The sequence below is a fragment of the Mytilus californianus genome, unplaced genomic scaffold, assembly GCF_021869535.1.
Source record: "Mytilus californianus isolate M0D057914Y unplaced genomic scaffold, xbMytCali1.0.p SCAF_6, whole genome shotgun sequence".
Lineage (NCBI taxonomy): Eukaryota > Metazoa > Mollusca > Bivalvia > Mytilida > Mytilidae > Mytilus > Mytilus californianus.
Window position 1 is genome coordinate 5666074 of NW_026262712.1, and position 21341 is coordinate 5687414.

Sequence of the window (21341 nt, forward strand, 5' to 3'; positions counted from 1 at the left end):
GGACAGTGATGTTATAGCACAACATCATAAGGACATGTTGAAAAAGGCTTGCAATATCATATCGACAACATGTAACAACAAAAACCAACAAACAGAAAGACCAATACACTGATGAGTATACTTATGAGCAGTTACTGAAAGCTATATCAAAACCAATACACTGCATATAGTTTTACTATAGTTTTATTCAGGCAAATTCAAGCACATATACAAAAATTCACAATACAAGACAATAATATATATATACTTTTAAAATAGTATCATAATATATTTTAAAAGAAGGGCTTAGAAAAAAAGCCTGGAATATATAGCTTATTTCCAATGGGGTCCCTTGTTTGAAAATATATAAAATTAATATTTCAATTTATTGTTAAAATTTGACTTTCACCCCAAAAAAAAGAAAAAAAAGATCAAATGTAACTTAAATAACATAAAAAATCTCCAGTTTCTATATTTCTTGCTGTTATTTTTAATTGTTCTCTAACTGCAGTCTTAACAGCAGATCTACTTGTCTGATATGTTATTTATATTGGATGATAGATTGTTCCAGTATAGTATAGCATTATAGACAAAGCTGTTTTTATTACAGTTTTTAATATTTGGTACAAAAAATTATTAATGTGCAGCACTTAATACATCTGGTATTATGATTATTTAAATCAAAATGTTCACACAAATATTCTGGAGTATGTCCATGATATATATTGAATACATGGTTTTATCTAAGTTTACTAATTCTATATCTTTTACACATAGCATATTGACTTTGTCTAAAATATCACATGTAATTCTAGTCCTTGGACCTAGACCATTGATGAATCTCACCAAATTACAATTTTGTTGTCATCCCTTTGCCCAGACTACTATACCAATAAGAGAAAGAATAATCGAAATAACACTGTATCAGAGCTGATGTGAGAGACATCCTTGATCTAGTGTCCAAACATTTTGCATTTCTTTATAAAAATCTTAATCTTGCATTAACCTTTTTTTATGATATTGGAAACTATTTGTTCACAATTTAAAAATGTATCAATGTGAACTCCTTAATATTTGGTATTTGACACAATTTGTCGACTCGATAAGGTGATCAGATCTTTACACTTGACCTGAAAATTAATATTTTGCCTAATCTTTTTTGGAGGTCATAAAAGCATACATTCAGTTTTTCCTAGATCACTGTGTCTAAACTACCCCAGCAAAAAAAGTTTGGACTCGATGGTATCTAATATGCGGCACGGTGACGGAACATCAATAGACAGAGAAAAGGTAGTTTTCTGCTTATCTATTTGTTTTTGTTATGATATCGAAGAATATCTATACATATATAACTGATTTCTATTGTGAGATGTAATATTTTCTACAACCGTTCTAGATTAACGGAGAAATAAGTAAAAATGCATGTCAAAATGACGAATTGAGTGAACCTTGCCTCGAATTTGTTTAATTTCTTCTTAAATTGTTCACCTGGTACGGAAAGAAAGGTACGGAAAAAAAAGATATTGACATAGAGATTTCAAAACTAGTCACTTTGAGCACCTCAATACTTGTATTTCTGCGTATGGAACGAAAGAAATGGGTCATGTCAAAATGGAAGCACCCGGTTTTGTCAATGTGTACAACCCGGTTTTGTCCTAGATTTCACAAGGCAGATCCCGGTTTTGTCTAAGAAAAAAAAAGGCATAATCGCATAACATAATTGAACTTCATCAATTAAAAGGAGTTTGGTGGCTGGTTGGAAAACGATTTCTTACAGAGGACAACTTATTATTTAATTGAATCTGTAAACACTTGAATTCCTACTTTATTGGAACAAAAATAGTTATAATTATGTTTTGCATTTAAAAAAAATACTCTAACTGCGAAATAGATAGAAATGAAGGTTAAACCGCAAATTGAGGTTCAAGCTCTCTATACGTTTTTTTTTTATATGAATTATGTAAATTTTAGTGTTTAAGGCCACACCAATTTGATTAATAGTTATTTGGATTTTCCCGCTCCTGTTTTGGAGAAATTGACTTTTCAATAAAAAAAAATAATTACCGCTTCCGCCAATTTTTGGGCCGCATGCCGCTACAAAATTAGTTTATCCTTGACATTTTTTTTTCTCTTAGACGTTTTTCTCGTGCATATATTGCTCCGAGCGATTCAAACGCACGTGTGATAAATCGATTTGTAAATAAAAGGTCAAAAATCGGGATGCCAACATAAAGTTGTGTCAGATCATTGCCGAGGACACGTAGTTATTAAACACACAGTTATTTGAAATGCATTTCGTTTTACCTGTTCTAGGAGACAAAAATGAAAAAAAATCTTTCGTTAGATGACCACGATCACATCAGTACTTGTTAGAACCATTGTCATCCCCGATCATTGTTTCAACAGACATAGTCCGAGATTACTCCGACGTCCAACAGCTGTTGCCAGACAAGAGGGGGGGGGGGGGGGCAGGGGCTGTTGTCCCACGGCCCTAGCTTGTCTAGCCGTTGGACGTCAGAGTAATCTCGGACTACAACAGACATAGACATCTAGAGCTATCTGTCTTGGATGAAATTAATATTAAATGCACATGAATTTTTGAAAAATGACAGATTTATCTTATTTTAATGAAAACTCCATATCCCCTTGTTAGTCTATTGACATGCAATCAGAACTCTTTTGTAAGGGAAGATTTAAGAGTTCCAACATTTGAGACCACAGTGGTGGTATTGGGATTGGCATGCTAATAATAATTAGGGATGTGTTATTGGTGCAACCACTTCCAGTTTGAAATACATTGCAGGTTTCAGGGTCAAAAGGAAAAAGTATTTTGCTAAGTCAGAAAAATGCATGTGAATGTGGTTCAATGTATTTTAAGGGAATAGATATAGCGGAAGATGTGGTATGAGTGCCAATGAGATAACTCTCCATCCAAGTAACAATTTATAAAAGTAAACCATTATAGGTCAAGGTACGGCCTTCAACACGGAGCCTTGGCTCACACCGAACAGCAAGCTATAAAGGGCCCCAAAAATTACAAGTGTAAAACCATTCAAACGGGAAACCCAGCGGTCTAATCTATATAAAAACGAGAAACGAGAAACACGTATGAACTACTGTACATCAGATTCCTGACTTAGGACAGGTGCAAACATTTGCAGCGGGATTAAATGTTTTAATACATTGAGATCTGCATGCATAGCAATATAATTATCTTACTCAGGATGTTGTGGAAATATTCACCTCACTCATTATGTTGATCCTAATATGGATAAATAGTTCCAACTGGATGTCAAGCAGCCAATAAACAATCATTACCATATAATGAAAACAACTATATCAAAAGATATTTAATATTTTTCATGGGCATTTTTTTTTTTTTGGAATACATACACATATTTTAATTGTATTCAACACATTTCATTTACCTAACTAACATAATTCCTCTTGCTAAACTGCATCTGATATGCTTCCTTAATATATACACATGTATGAATTTAAATGAAAAATTCACGCAGTCAAGCTTATTTGACGAAAATAATCAAAATTATACTAAACCAAAGCGAACCGAAAAATTGGGTATGGTACAGACTGTACTACAGGCACAAATATATCAACTTATATGCATAAGAGCATGTTTATCTTCCTTTTTCTTTGAAGTAACCCAGTTTTAACATGTACAAATATTCTAAATCGCACAATTTAAAAAAAAAAAGTATACCGCTCGCTCCACTTGTAGAGCACCCGCCTCAACAACTCACATGACCCCGCTTGTCAACAAAGATGGCCGACATGGCTTAAAATAGAACATAGGGGGATGCAAGTTTTGTCTATTATTTGAAAACAGCTATAGAGAGAGAAAATTTAACAGGGGCAGATATGTTCATAATGTTGAGCTCTACCTTTTGTCCGTACACATCAAAACTCTCACACGAATTCTTATAGAAGTTAAATGTCCTTGAATGACAAATTTCTCCTTTTTTTCCATTTTTGTCTATTATCTTGAAATATATAAACGTTTTATAGCAAAAATGATCAGCAAGACAATATATACGAATAAGTCGACTTGGCCGATATCCTTGTAAGAATTATTGACCTTTAATTACGATTTTTACCATGTCTTTGCGTTTTTGCCAATTATCTTACAAAAATCTTCTCCTCTTTAACAATTTAATCAAACTTGGCCACACGCTTTATTGAGGTATCTGGTTTGAAAACCTACATGATCAGCCATTTGTAAATTAATTTTTGGTTTCAGGGTACCAATATTAACGTTTCTTTTCATAAAATAAACAAAACCGGATTCTATACATAGACAAAACCGGGTCATTGTGTAGTAAACAACATTGACAAAACCGGGTGCTTCCATTTTGACAAGACCTATTTCTTTCGTTCCATACGCAGAAATACAAGGATTAAGGTTCTCAAAGTGACTAGTTTTGGAATCTCCATGTCAATATCTTTCTTTTAATACCTTTCTTTCCGTACCATGTGAACAATTTAAGGAGAAATTAAACAAATTCAAAGCAAGGTTCACTCAATTCGACATTTTGACGTGCATTTTTACTTATTTCTCCGTTAATCTAGAACGGTTGTAGAAAATATTACATCTTACAATAGAAAACAGTTATATATGTATAAATATTCTTCGATATCATAACAATAACAAATAGATAAGCAGAAAACTACCTTTTCTCTATCTATTGATGTTCCGTCACCGTGCCGGATATTAGATACCACCGAGTCCAAACATTTTTTGCCGAGGTAGTTTAGACACAGTGTAGATGTAATGATCGTTTATTATCTACTAACCAGTCTGAACATTTTTGTCGAGCCTGCGAATTTTGTCGCAAAAGCGAGACATAGCGATCCTACATTCCGTCGGCGTCGTCGTCGTCGGCGGCGGCGGCGTCCAAAATATTCACACTGTGGTTAAAGTTTTTGAAATTTTAATAACTTTCTTAAACTATCCTGCATTTCAACCAAACTTGGACAGAAGCTTGATTATGTTCATAAGATAGTATCCAGAAGAAAATTTTGTAAAAAAAAATCCTGTTTTTCCGTATTTTACTCATATATGGACTTAGTTTTTCTGCCAGTTAACATAACATTCACTCTGTGGTTAAAGTTTTTCAAATTTGAATAACTTTCTTAAACTATCCTGGATTTGTACCACACTTGGACAGAAGCTTTGTTTGTGGTCATAAGATAGTATTCAAAAGTAAATTTTGTTAAAAAAAAATCCTGTTTATCAATATTTCACTTATAAACGGACTTAGTTTTTCTGCCAGTTAACATTACATTTACTCTGTGGTTAAAGCTTTCAAAATTTTAATAACTTTCTTTAACTATCCTGGATTTGTACCACACTTGGACAGAAGCTTCTTTATGATCAAAAGCTAGTATAATTTATCTAGAAGGAAATTTTGTAAAAATTTGTTTCCTGTTTTTCCGTATATTACTTATAGATGGACGTAATTTTATTCCAGTTAACATTACGTACAGTCTGCAGTTAAAGTTTTTAAAACATTTATTAGATTCATAAACCTTCTTGGATTTTTATCAAACTTGAACAGAACTTCTTACAATCAAAAGATAGTATCAAGAGGAAAATTTTTTAATAATTTTTTCCCCATTTTCGTTGAGCCTGCGACTGACAGCAAAAGTAGGCGAGACAGGGGTTCCGCGGAACCCTTACGAATTTTTGTATTTTTCTAGAACTGTTCCCAATTTTGTAGAAATAATATTTGCATTTTTACAACTTATAAATGTCATTTCTTCTTTTTTTTTCTCACCATAAGCTAGGAGGGGACGGCCATTTGATATTCTCGAGGGCGGAGCACAGGAGGATTATATTTCTGAATTGATCATTTATTTTCATCTGTTGCTGTGCATGCTTATTTTTTGGCTGCGCGAAAATTCATTTCGATTTATAAATTTGTACTCATTTGTATCCTCAACTATCCTGCATTTTTTTTTTTTTTTTTTTTTGCAGAATATAGAATTTCCATCCGACGGCGTCTTGTGCAAAGTCATTTATTTTTAGTTCGTTTTTAATACCAGGCCACTGAAGTTATTCATTTTCAAAAGATTCTCCTGTATATAGATATGTTTGCCTATGTGTAGTGACAACTGTAAATTATACCTTCTCCATCGGATTTCTTATGATAAAGAAATACCAGGCGTTAGAATATGCATAAAGTGCCTAGAAAATCTACCTACCAATGTTAGAGTAGATTTGAATCTTTACTTCCTTCCCAACAGCAGTGGCGGATCCAGAGGGGAGGGGGTTCCGGGGGTTGGACCCCCCCCCTTTTTTTCTTGACGATCAATGCGTTTGAATGGGGATATATAGTTGGAACCCCCCCCCTTTATCCTGGGTTGGGAACCCCCCCCCCCCCCCCCCCCTTTTAAAAATGGCTGGATCCGCCCCTGAACAGGGGCTGGAACCTGTACTATTCACTTCTCACTTCTACGACAACACCGCCTAGACAGCGCAGACGCCTTGTCCCCATATATATATATATATTCATATATATTGGCTCCATATCATTATTACGGAAACTATAATAACAACAATGTCGATTATATCCTTAAATTTAATCCCAGAACCTCTCCTGATCAAATACAATTTTGCAGAAGACGCTTAATTTAATATTTGTCATACTTTAAATCGATTTTATATGTGTACATATAGTAATCAACTCTACCTGTAAAATAAACAAACAAAGTGTATATAAATATATATGTGGTTATGTGTGAAGATAAACATATACAGAACTGCACCGTCTATTACGGGTTAAAGTTGCATTAAGGTAAGGAATTTACTGAACGGTTTATACCCATCATGATCTGGCTAGTAGCTACATTTTGAAACAATATTTAAAATTGTCCGAAACTTTTTCTTGTTTAAGAAACCTAAATTTAAAGAGGAAGAAGGAAGTATAAAAATACATATAAGTTAACCTGACCGATAGCCATTTTCCGATTGTTCGTCGTTGGACGGATAATCTATATTTCTGAATACACTACCCGTTGCAAAAGGAGGATGGGTGGGGGGGGGTCTCAGAAACTGGTTCAATCTAATAAAAATGAGATATGAGTTTTGTCTATGCTCCGAGTAAAGCGAGTCACGGTAGGTCGAAATTTCAATCAAATGAAACATGTTAAAAGCAACATGGCATAATGTACGGAAAATCCTTAATCAAAATCGAACACAACAAAAATAGGGGAAGATCTAGGATGATCATCATTTTCCAGATCAGAGGAAAAAACATTTGTCACCAGGGATATAAGAGGGTGTGGATGGAGGTTTACAGAATAGAGATTAATATGCCAAAATATAAAGAATAGAGAAAAGTGGACAAAAAAAAGGAATAGAGTAAAATGGACCAAAAATTAAAGAAAAGAGAATACTGAGGTGCTAAAGTATAAGAGTAGAGAATAATGGGCAAAACGTATAAAGAATAGAGAAAAAAATGGCATAAAAAATTAAAGAATACAGAAATGAAGGACCCCCATCCAAACCCTAATATAATCACCAGAGATAATCTTCCCATATGAAAGTTTTGATCAGGCCGACCTTTTACATGTTTTAATGATGAATATCACATTCGTGTTCTCAAGCCGAAAGGGATTATTAACTAAAATAACTTTATTTAGCTCAAACTACATCTATTAGAGGGTCAAATGTATAATGCATCACTTGTAACATAAATGGTAATTCCTTTGTTCTTCGAGTAAGTTATGAGGCGTGGTAGGAGGGGAGTGTCATCCCAGAATTCCCTAGAAAATAAATCATTCTTTCCTGGATCCCAAACAATTAATCATTAATTCCCGAGTCCCGATAGGTGTAAATCCCGAATTCCCGCGAAAATAAAAGCCTACTGCCGAATTCCCCCCCCCCCCCCCCCCCCCCCAAAAATAAAGGCCCAACCCCGACGTCCCAATAAAGATCCTTCCGTCCCTCTTTTACTATTTTTATTTTAAGAGTTCATTTACTGAATAGATTTTTAGTCGCAGCACTATCCCATCCCGCCGTTGACCGCTTCTCATAGTAAAAGTGTATAATCGGAGGAGCGTAAACAAATGCATTAACTTCCATCTCATAAGCTGTTAACGCACTGTCTGTTTCCGCCTCCTTGGACTAGTAAATAATGAAAGAATTAAAACAAATTGTAACTAAAAGCTCCAAAGAGCCTGTGTCGCTTATTCTGGTGTATGTGCATATATACAACAAAGGACAAATGAACATTGTGGACTAGAATAGAATTAGAGGACAACCACCCTTATAAGGAGTCTAACAACGATTTCAACAACAGTTGACTTATTTGTTATAGTAGATCTTGTCTTGCTGATAATTTTTGCTATTTAAATTTTCTACCTATCTTTTATAATTCATATATATATATATATATATATATATAAGATGATAACCAAAAGCAGAAAAAATTGGTAAAAATCGTCATTAATGACTCCATTTAGAAGACGTCGGACGATTTCGGCCATGTTGACTTATTTGTAGATGATTTCTTGCTGGTAATTTATTTTAAAGTAAGGAGATGTGGTATTATTGCCAATGTGACAACTATCCACCAAAGAACAAATTAAGAGGATGTAAGCAATTGTAGGCAACCGTAAGGCCTTCAAACCCACACCGTATAGTCGATTATGAAAGGGCCCAACATGAAAAATATGAAAATTCAATTGGGAAAAGTAACGGTCTAATTTAACAAACAGTTTACGAAAAACAAACATGACAGAGATGAACCAAGAGCAACCACTGTCAGAACTACAGGCTCCTGACTTTGGACAGGCATGTTATGAAATGAATGAAATAAGTTGCATATATATAGAGAGGATTTTACAGTTACCGAAATAGTATCGTTTGCGCCATAAATTTTTATCCAAGTCGTAGATCAATTTTTTTTTTAATGTACACTATACAATGGAAAGCTTCTTTTTTTTGTTTTTTTTTTTGGGGGGGGGTACCAAATATCGAAATAAAAGCAAGTGACGACACCACTTCAATTTACCATCAGTCGATACATCTTATTATTCCCAACAGAAAAGTTTCAAACAATCTCAAATTCAACGATTACAAACATACTTTATTTATCATTAAATCAAACGAAGTTGTGAATACTATAAGTGCTTGTATTTTTCCGAAATGATTTTTTTACTATTTTTTCGTCTGACCTAGATACAACACCACCTTACAAGTATCATCTCAACTGTATGCAACAGTACTCCAATTTATCTGAAAAGGATAGTTATAGCATTTTAGTATACTATAAATTGTAAAAGCATGATATAATATCTCTTTAAGATTAATGATAAACCATGGATTGTTGGCTTCACATTGGCAAGAAATATTAGTAAGACCATGATTATTATTGGAAGACTTACCTCACTGTACCTGCAGACATTTATAATAACTATAAAATTAAGATGTGGTTAATGCTAATGAGACAACTCTCCACCAGACACCAAATGACATAGAAGTTAACAATTATAGGTCACCGTACGGCCTTCAACAATGAGCAAAACCCATACCGCATAGTCAGCCAATGTTTGTTTTGACAACACTTAATTTTAACCTGGCATTATTTCCTTGACTGCCAGCATATTTTTACCTGTATTTTGTCGGCCAAATCAAAGGATGTAGGCATTCAAGGAATATAAACTCTTCAGTGGCGGATCCAGGGGGGGGGGGGGGGGGGGGGGGGGTCCAGGGGTTGGAATCCCCCCTTTTTTGACGATCAATGCTTTTGACATATGGTTGGAACCCCCCTTATCCTGGGTTGGACCCCCCCCCCCCCCCCCTTTTTTTTTAAAATGGCTGGATCCGCCCCTGCCCTTTCATCCCGGTCGATAAAGTTTGCCAAACGTACCAAATTTATTTATTGTTTAATTCGTTTGCGTCCTGCCTAATGTATGGTCGAATTTAAAACATTTCATAAGACGCAAAAAAAATTCAATCATACTAATCAATTCATTTACTATTTCAGATGGCTTCAAAACATCTTTGTCAGCCGTGTGAGACGGTAGATACATTTGTTCCCGCTGTAAAATGGTGTACAGAATGCGAGGAAAAATTATGTAAAGAATGTTTCCAGTTCCACAAAAAAGGTAAAGCGACGAAAAACCATCATGTACTTGATATATCGGAAGCCGATATCTTTCCAACACTGAAAAACCAACATTGTTCAAAGCACACTGGTATGTTGCTGGATTTATTTTGCGTCGATCACGATTCGTTGTCCTGTAGGCAGTGCATGACCGAGGAGCATAGGGCATGCAACAAGTTGCTGCCTTTGGATGTAGCGGCGAAAGATGTTGGTTCATCTGCGTTAGTCATTGACCTGTTAAAAGACTTCGAACTTTCAGTAACTGCTTTGTGTTCTATTGAAACCGCAATCGAAAAAGAATTAAAAGTAGAAGAAGATCAAAGGATAGCTAAACACAAAGACATCACTTCTTTAAAGGCTCGTGTATGTAAACAAATTGAGGAGTCGGCTTCTGTTCTAGGCGAGAAAATTGAGACAGTTTCAAAAGAGCATCGACTTCATCTACAAAAACAAGAACATTCCATCACCGAATCAAAGGTTTTAAATATAAAACACAAAGAGGAATTAGAAAAGGTTATTAAATATGGATCAAATAGCCAAATATTTATCCTTGCCCACGAGCTGAAGTTATTACAAACAAAAGAGGAAGCATTGTCTATCGATATATGTCAAAAACTAGATAAGATTGAAATACATTTACCCAAGAAGCATGAACTACCCTCTTCCTCATTCTTTGGGGATATTTCCATTGAGAAAACGCCGTTAAATTTACATGCTAAGTTCAGTAAAGCCCAAGTGGCCGAAAGTATTCTCCACAATGATTCGGTTAAAACATTATATTGCAAGTCTACGAAAAATTTCAAGTCAAAAATCAGAGGAATTGCTATCACAAAAAACAACGATGTTCTTATATGTAGTGAATTCGATTCTACAGTGTTGCGTTTTTTTTCAAATGGAGAATTTGACAATTCATGTAATGTAAGTGACAAGGCATTTAATATCTGTGTAATTGACGAAACTGACGAGGCCGTTATAACACTTCCACACATAAGGAAAATACAGTTTATTAAGTACATTCCAATGAAAGCCGGTAAAACAGTAAACACTTTTCCACATCCCTGGGGTATTACGTTGTGTAAAGACAAATTAATTGTTGGTACTTTTAAGAAAATGCAGTTTTTTACCACAGACGGCAGTCCGCTACACATTGTTGATGTTCCATGTGTAGATAAAACAGCCATTTGTTACATGCACATTGGTGACAAAAACCAAATATTTGTGTCGTGCCATTCTTTCTATGGTATTACAGAAGATGGCAAACTTGTATTAGAGCACAGTAGACCTCCCAACAGACGAACATATGGCATCTGTGTTGACCGTGATGGCAGCGTTTATGTCGCGTCGCAAAATTCAGTTGTTAGGCTATCAAAAGAAGGAAAAGTTTTAGACCAGGATATTTTAGACAAAGTAAAACAATACGGTGATATATGGGGTATAGCATTTAATAGAACATATACACAGATGTATGCCGCTACTAATGATGGCCTCCAACTAACAGTTTTTGACTTTAAATAAGCTAATTGGTGATGACATTATGAAAGGTCAACATGAACTATACTTCAGAAATCAGTTGTTGATTGAAAGTTAATTTGTTTGTCTATTTTTTTTTTTCAATATAAACCAGAACATCTAAAAAAAAAAAGCTTTAAAGACACAACAAAACAACAGTAAAAATATTAAATAAAACTATTCCAGATATCAAGCTTAATAGTTAGAAAGATGTTGGGTTTACGTCAAGGTGCCAGCAATCCAACAACAACTACGTACATGAAACATTAAGACGACGAAATACATTTGTAGGACTCTAAAGTGCGATGGTACTCTAAAGTGCGATGGTCACGCTAAAGTGCGATGGTCTACGCTGAAGTGCGATGGTGTCAGACGCTAAAGTGCGATGGTTGTTTGTTTCAAATTGCGATCAGATAACACGCTAAAGTGCGATGGTATGACACGCTTAAGTCCGATGGTGTAACGGAAATGTGATTCAGACAGTGGTTTTCGTTTGTTGCTGAGTTCCTATTACTTTTTCGTTTATTGTTTTATTTATACATCAAGCCGTAGTCTTTCTCTTTTGAATTGTTTTATTCTGGTCATTGTATAACCTTATATAGCTTGTTATATGAGTCATGGGCCATGGCTTTACGTTGAAGGCAGTATAATTATAAGTTGCATACATGAATGACATTTGGGTTGGATGGATAGTTCATACTACATCATCTTATTTTTATTTAATTTACAATAGTTAAACAAAAAGTGTAATGGTTACATTGCAGTAGTTAGTTTATCCGGAATTTAGTGGTAGTCGTTTGTTTGTATATTTCATGTTTGCTGTTCTGTTCGTTTATTGTTTTGTATTTAAATGACGTTGCTTTTCTCTCGTTTGAATTGTTTTAAACTGGTTGTTTTGAGGCCCTTTGGTGTTAATGGAATACTATGCGGTGTAAGCCAAATTGAATGTTCCGTTTTAAAGGTCATACTTTAACCTAAAGTTGCATACAATAATGACATTAGTTCTTGGATAGAGAGTTGTCTTATTGGCAATCATATGATGATACTACACATATCATTCTGTCCGTTAGGTTGCTGTCTAGTTAATGTATATTCAATATTTAAAAAAATAACAATTCATATCGTAATTTTTTTTATAGAATTATTCAATTAGAAGGTAAAAAAGAAGACTTTTTTTGGCACCCCAGCTGTTTTGATTCAATTTCTTTTTACAATTTTACAAATTAAGTTCACCTGTTCCAGATAGTGATCATTTGTTTTCTCTCTACTTTTTTTTTCTTGTGTAATAAAAACCCTTAATCTGGACAAACATTCTCTTCATAATGCTGTTTAACGTTGCTAACGTCGATACTTTTGCAGAAAAACGCACTTAAGCGTGTTCAAATGAATTGCACATACCATCGCACTTTAGCGTATCAACCCATCGCACTTTAGCGTGGGCCATCGTGCTTTAGCGTGACCATCGCGGTTGACTATACAATCTGTAAAGCTCTAAATTGGCGTGTCTATAAAAAGTTTGAATAATTCAAACAGAAATAATTATTCAAGATCTAAATGAGCTATTTAGATATAACATAACGCAACCACTGACGAGGTTCCTGAATTGCCTTCATTTCATACGAAAGCCGAGAAGGATCATTCAAAATTCAAAAATTCAAAATTCAATACTCAAAAATCCTACATCAATCGATCATGTTTCCCCACGCTTACGAAAGCCAACAAAGATATCACTTTAATATACTACTGAAAGCTGTTTTATAAAGTTTGTAAGAACACGAACCCATTAAAACAAGGCAAATGGTCCGTAAAACTTTCATAGGGATGCATCTAATTTTATTCACAACTCTTGGTAAAACAGCGTCCTTGCAAGCATGCAGGTATACCCTCTATCAAGAAAAATAAGAAAGGAAACGCAATCCCTATACTATCGTATCGTATCGTATCGTATATATATTCAGTGTGCAGGCACAGCTGGAATGTCGCTTCACTGAAATGGAACGTTCACAATGGAAAAATTGAAATCATCGCTTTTTCGTAAAGTTTTAGATATCAACCAACACTGTTGTCAATTTCTGAATAATATACAGACTTTACTGTACCTGTGGTATCGTTATATCAGGTTCTTTGATTTAAGGGACACATCTTTTGTATAAATTGTTATTTTTCTCTCGTCATGAATATTCATGCAATATTTGCCACTGGAGGTTAAGCAAACGACAACCAATCTCTCTTCATAATATGAGTTTGTATAAACAACAGACATATTTTGTGTATCCTTTATCAAATTTTGGTAATTTTGTGTTGTTATATCAAAAACGAGTCAAGTTTTTGACGATTTTCGTTTCTATTGTTTAGGAGTCACGGTCTGTGATAGAACAAAAGTTGACACTTTTTTCATTAAATTACGTATTTAATTTAAACATTCATAAAGATAAGTGTATTGAACATATGTATAAATATGTAATTATATAAAATCGAATGAAGTCTAGGGATTGCCCAGAATCGGTGAATATTATACAAAAGTCCAATTAAACAAAGCACACAATTCATATATAATAATTTCAAGTGAGGTGCATCGATATGATCTACGTAAAACTGGTCACAAATACAATGTTTTCTAAAATAAATGCAAACAATAAATACTAGTACTGTAAATATCAGTGACACGTTCTACAGTTGAACTCGACAACCCAGGACACTCGGTTGTTGACCTCGATTGATTTGAGAATGAATATTAGATCATATTAGTAGCTGATAAATAATTAGGCAAGTGAGGTGCATCGATATGATCTACTAAGATTGTTATCATAAATATATGATACATAAGAAAAATGCACAAAAAGCAGCAATAATAAAGTTTGTATTTCTCCCTTCTGGACACTCGCATGACCGACATACAGTCAACAAACACACAAGGGGCGAAGAAAAGGGCTACCACACATTAAAATAAATTTATAATAAACATGTATACACATATACATTATATGACAATAACCAAGTGTGTTTCAAAACACTTGATAAGTATTTAATTTACAACCGTTTACATATACATGTATAAGATATAAAGGTAATGTTGAACATACAAAACTTGAAAATCGTTCTCCTGTTTTTTAAACAGTCACCCATTACTTAGGATGCAAATCTTATCGTAAACATGTCAAAGGTGAAAGTCGGTATTATCTGTTTCAGGCATAAAAATGATAAAAATGACCGGAACAGTTTCTGATATATTACTATGATAAACGTATTTTGGAATGTTTGAAAGTTAATAATGTTTTCAAATTCACAGTGTGGGAACGGAACTGTACGGTTTTTTAATATTTTGGTCATTCGGGAGACTGTCAAGCGGGGCTCCGACATTTGTCAAAACAACAAGTTGCTGAATGTAAGTTTTGATTAACCAACACGTTTCAATATTAAGTTTCTGCTTCAAGATTTGGTAACGAAAACATTCTACATAATTATATATATAGACCAATCAAATATTGTAAGCGACTTATGCAGCCAGACGTTTTCCCTTAAATGGTTGAGTTCCGAGTAAATCGCTCAAATTTCTCCATCAACAGCGAATACAATTTCAAAAAAAATCAAAATGATAATCGTCACTACAACAATTTTTACAATTAATCCTCTGGTGATATAAAGTATAACCATTCTGAAAGTTTGATAACGATCGTCTCAGTAGAATAATAGTAAATCAATTTTCTTGATGTTGGATAATTTTATTGACTGTTCAATCGCTTGCTCGCTTACTGTACAATCACTTGGAGCCTTTCTGTACAATCACTTGGGCAAAATAATAAAATAGATTGCATATTTATTTCATTGTTTTCTACTTCTTCACTCAATATTGATGTATTAAATATATAAATAAGAGTGAGCATAAATTTAGTCATTGTTTGCCAATTAATCTTCAATCAAGTACACCATTTTAACACACACGTAGTTTTTCTATATCAGAGACATCGAAAATCAGTATACAAGACAAAAACATACAGCACACATGATAATAAATCTCGATTAAAAAAATAAAGCTCGTCACACAAAATTCAGTCAATAAAGTCTTTATTTCAAATATTCCATTATTTTCGATATCAAAATTTAAATTGACTTTTAAGTTTTCTGAATTGATTTCAACTTTGATCACAATATAAAAAATGCGAAGATTCCCTCTGTTTTCTGTGACAGCTAATTCTTTATACTTATAAATATTACGTCCTGAATATGCACGAACTAATTGCCACTGGACGATAATCAAGCACCAATCAATCAAATAATATTTATTTACATACACATTTCATAATGTTTTACATGGAATACAATTTAGGTTTCAATCTTTTACTAGGATACACATCATGGACGGAAACGAGATTTTCAAATGTATATATTGTCAACTGACGACACGGGATTTCGGAGAGATTATAGACCATAACATAATAAATCATGATGATGTTTTGTTAAAAATTAAAATCGTAAAGACTTTTCAAACAGCCACACAGGAAAGAACGAAAAATTACAATATCATTTCAAACGAAATTTTGAGAAATGGAAAAAATGATAATTCCAAATAAAGAGACAATGACATTGAAAATTTCGAGACTTCCCGAGGATAATGATATATTTTTGCACTTTCAAGAAAATAAAAGGTCTAAAATGGAATCACCTTTAGAGAGAGAACTCTCTGAAAGTGCAAGTGAATTTATTCACGACCAAATACAAGATTAACCAATAACACAATCTGATTTGCAGGATGAACAGGAAGAAAACATTATAGAAACTCACGAAGAACTGCTTTTAGATACTGATAACTCACTGGAATTATATGAACTTTTACCGGCAGTTATACAAACGCTTAAGAATGAAGAGGAAATGGACTCTTACGTTCAGTTCAATAGGCTTATAGCCGGGAATAAATTGCCTCTTAAAAATATTGCATTCCTGTTATTTAAGGATGTTGTTTCGTGGTATTCGTTGGACGACTCGCATAAAATGCGTTATTCCCCGGAGGTGAAACAGTTTTGGAGAGTAGGCCTCAATCTCTTTAAGGGGAGGTTTTTTAGATTTATGAGTGGCATGAACAATCAAGGTCAAGATATTCAGAGACATTTGAATCCTGAAGAATCGGCAATTAACTTTGTAGTTCCAGATCGTAAATCATTAGATGGATCAGCTATATCAGAAACTCTTAAAAACTTGACACCAATAATTTTTCAGGAAATGATTGATATGCTACATGAGAACGACCAAGACCAACTTCAAACATACAAAATTTGTTTTGATGGAAAGAAATTAAATGCCGGCGTCGATGGTACAAAAAATGGAGACATAAATCTTTGGGGATATGAAGGCCCTCCATCGCTTCAAAATATATTGAAAATAAGTCCGAGAATGATTTAAGATGCATATGATTGTTAGAAAGGGTCATTTCTACTCTTGATATTCGCCACATAACCAATTTGGCATATGTGCCTGAATCTTGCAAAGATAGTATTATTGAAACAGGGAAAAATGTTTTAACAGTCATAAGCTTAAGTGAACGATTGTCTGCCTTGCGTAAAGTGAAACAGAAAAAAGAAATCTCACTTGAGAAGATTAAGAAAATATGCACAACTCCGGAAATGAATGCAAAATAGTCATATGCCATTAGCGCTATCAGAACTTTCATCTACAGAATAGGTGCATGCATTGATAGACTACTAAACTTAATTGTTAGGGTATGCATTATCCGTTATCAATGAGGTGTCTTTTTTATACTGTAGAGTTAAAATATGTTATTTGTCCGAGCAACAAAACTATGTATGTCTGACAGGAATTCAGAATGATACAATCAAAAGAGACGATGTGTCAAAATAAGAAACAACATTCATCAAACAGAAATCTAAAGCATGGAAAACTATACGCTCATTTGCCAAAGTAACAGGGAGCACATGTTTTGATGCATTGGGTTTAGGTGGACTCAAGAAACAAAAAGAACATTTTGATGATGTATTTTCGGGAAAAGAAAAGACAGAACCTAGTCCAGAGATTAAAAAATACATGCAACATGGTACTGTTAATGAAATAAATTGTGTAGCGACTCTTGTGTCTAAAGTTCTTCCTGTTTTTTATCCTACACAATCATATTTCGAAGAAGGATGTAAAGTAGACTATCGTGATAATACTTTTATGCTCCTTGTGAGTCCCGATGGTAGTTTGAGATCATCGTGTAATTTTGGAGGTAACAAACCTTGCTTTGCTGTAGAGATAAAATGTCCATACCCTGGTAACGTGTACAAACCGAAAGTTTACTATGAATTGCCGCATTACTATGTTTCTCAGATTCTTAGTGAGATGTCAGTTTTAGGGACCAACTCTATAATTTTTCTCTGCTATAGCTTGGAAAGTACAATAGTTTTTGAGGCAGACTTTGATAGTATGTTATCGGATCAGATAATGTCAAGAATTACTCAATGTTATGGAAAAGCAGACAGTAAGTGTACAACGAAGCTTCCCAGTGATTTAAAGGAATTTCAAGAAAAATGAAACAGTATTGTTAAGACAATGTTCGATTAATTGCAGAAGTACCCTCAGTAGTTGCTAAAACGTGTGGTCATGATGAAGTATCACATGATAAAAATGACGCAAAATATAATCAACACAAAACATCACAGCCAATATCTACGGAAAGTTGTACAGTTTCAAATTTAAATAAGACAATTTATGAAATTATTAAAACTGTCATAGAAGCATATGGGTTAACACGGCACATAGCAACCGAAGTGATAGTTTATCTCATATCCGATCCCAACCGATCACACATACCAGAAAGGCAACATTCTGTCCCAATCGGGTATGCTATGAAAGGGTACAGTATGACAACAGATGTAATGCGGAACATGGTAAATGACATACTGGAAAAATGTTATCACGGAGGATTGTATGTTCCTGTCATTTCTTTTGATGGCCAATGGTATACAATTGCCATTCGTTCAGCAAACAACGAACCACTTACAATACTTCAGCTGATGAAAGATGTGTATAAAAACGCTCGGAGCATAAAGAAATCTGATATGTTGAAACACATGAAACAGATTAGTTTAGTACCTAAGCTTAGTAACCGGGAAGAAGTATTTGAATTGATAGACAATCAAGTGGAAGTAAAAATTACAATAGTTAATGGCAAAGAAGTGAAGACAACATCTACATTATGGACGAAAAAGGAAACCCCTTACCTTTTACAAACGTCAAGTACTGTTGCAGCATTATTGCTTACTAACAAGACAGTTGAAAATAAAGAAATAACTGAGGAACATGTAACCTCAAGAACAGAGTTCCTTGATAATCTTCTGGAAAATATTGCACCCCTTATAGAAAATGACATACTTAAGAAGGTAACAAATGAACTAGATATCTCTTCACAGCAAGTCGATAACATGTTTCATACAGATATTTCTGCTGAATTAAGGACTATTTTTCAAGACGATGATTCGCATTTACAGATAAATGAAGCTTTTACGATACAGAGACATATAGAGAATAACTCACTAAATGACGATAGTGTAGAGAATAGCATCGAAATTCATAAAATTCAAGAAAAAAGAACAATTGAAGATGATCAATTTATCAAGATGTTGTCTGCGCTTCAAATTGACAGCAAAGTCAAAAAAGAAAAAAAAAATGGGAATCAATTAGTTTGTCACAGTTTAAAAATAAATTCAAAAGTATTGAAGAAATAAGAAAACATTTCTACAGAGTTGAAATTCAAGTTTGTTTGATATCAATAACTGATTTCCTTAAGGCTCAACACATTAGGTTTGCTGTTTCGTGGACAAAATATAAACTATCAGACTTGATGTTCAACCTTATAAATCAACCTGAAGTCCTTATGACAAGATCAAAATCAATAAAAAAAACTGTGTTGCTTTAAAACTCTTTGCTTGATGTCTATTTAAAAATTTCCAAAGGACGTTTTGAATATTGTTTATACAGAACACATTTATCCCACCGAAGAACTGAAATGGAGAAATAACATGCTGTTTGCTCAATCAACACATATTATAGGATTGAATACAAACATTCAATGGTATTCAAAACCAGAATGCGTTTCGAATCTCAACCCTGCCCCTATACCTCTAGCCAATGTGGAATAAACAAATACACAGCAATACGCACAGTAAAATTCAGTTCAAAAGAAATCCGAGTCCGATGTTAGAATAGGTAACAGAAGAAACTAAGCAGTTAATGACATGCCAGCTCCAGACCTCAATTAAACTGATTGAAAGATTACAATATGTCTTCATCATATGAAAATCAAGCACACTATCTCACGTTAGGGGTTTAGTACCATAGCATCATAAAATATACGAGAAGAACATAACCCGTAGCATACCAACAACTGGTTTTAGAATAAATGTGTTTATTTCCGATGCAAAGATCCTATGAATAGATCAATATTTATATAACAGTATCGTAACTATATCCCTTCTGTACCGATAATAAAATTTAGTAAATGTTTTGACAAGCTTGTATATATATAACGACATCAGCTTTTCACAGTCTCGTAGTAACATTTACAAATACAAACAGTTTATGAATTGTCCGACAAATCTTTCTTTTTCTTTAAATAGACCTAGTGACAAAGGTTATAAATATTATACGGTATGGGTTAAGATTATTGTTTAAGGCCGGATATATGCTGACCTGTTGTTTTTTTTTACAGTCCTGCCCTTTGGATTTGGTCCGTGTTGGATAGTTTTATTTTCATTTTTTCTTCAGTGTTATAATGTTTTATTCAAATTGTGCATGTGTTATAGATACATGAAATACCGGGATAGTTTTATACCACAACTCACTATTTTTATATTATTAATAAAGTTCATACATATTATTGTAGTTTCAGTGGAAATTGCCAATCTTTTCGTGTTGTATTTCAGAGGGTTAACATCAGTTTGCTAATTTAGTTTTTAATAAATCTAAATCTATCCTATATTTTTCTGCATCGAAGTTCTATACAAATTTTCACTGATAATTTCACAAGTTCTGAACGTGTTTCTTACAATGTGTTGATTTTTGACCACCAAACAGTCAAACTTCCTGGTACGATAATTTCGAAAAAGAATTCATAAATGCCCTCTCTATTAACGATAATATTTTATTGATGGGTGATTTTAATATTGATTATATGAAGACCCTTCCTATTAGATGGTCAAATTTTATTTCAACATATGGTCTTCATCAAATGGTTATTGACCCTACTCGAGTTACTTCAACTAGTGTCACATTAATTGACCATATTTACAGCACTAATCCAACAAATATTATCGATGTCACAGTGCCATCTTATGCCCCAAGTGATCACTATCCCATTAGCTGCACTGTAAACAGATTTACTAAGCTTATCAAGGATAAATCTGGTTCACATTTAGAGATCCAATACAGAAACTTCAAAACATTTAATGAAGAATTGTTCTTAAATGATTTGTCTAAACAACCATTTAATGTTATACATGAAATAAGTGACCCAAATGAAGCAATTGATATGTGGTATTATCTTATTGTTAATGTTTTAGATAAACATGCTCCTGTTGTAACCAAACGGATAAAAAATAAATATCAACCAGAGTGGTATACAGATGAAATATGCAAATCAGCTTACCAGAAAGATTATTATCATAAAAAGAAAGATACGGATAATTATAAGAAATATCGGAACCTAACAAATAAACTGATTCGTTCTTCAAAATC

General features: G+C 33.8%; 2 protein-coding genes across 20 annotated transcripts in view; both read left to right on the forward strand.

The window, feature by feature from the left end:
- Positions 1-21341, forward strand: part of LOC127706416 (sulfotransferase 1A1-like) — a 139961-nt gene that overhangs the window by 88778 nt on the left and 29842 nt on the right. The window lies entirely within an intron of this gene.
- Positions 6493-11703, forward strand: LOC127706415 (uncharacterized). Its single transcript, XM_052211020.1, has 2 exons — positions 6493-6794; positions 9990-11703. The coding sequence occupies exon 2, from the start codon at positions 9990-9992 to the stop codon at positions 11622-11624; it is 1635 nt and encodes a 544-aa protein (XP_052066980.1). The 5' UTR covers positions 6493-6794; the 3' UTR covers positions 11625-11703.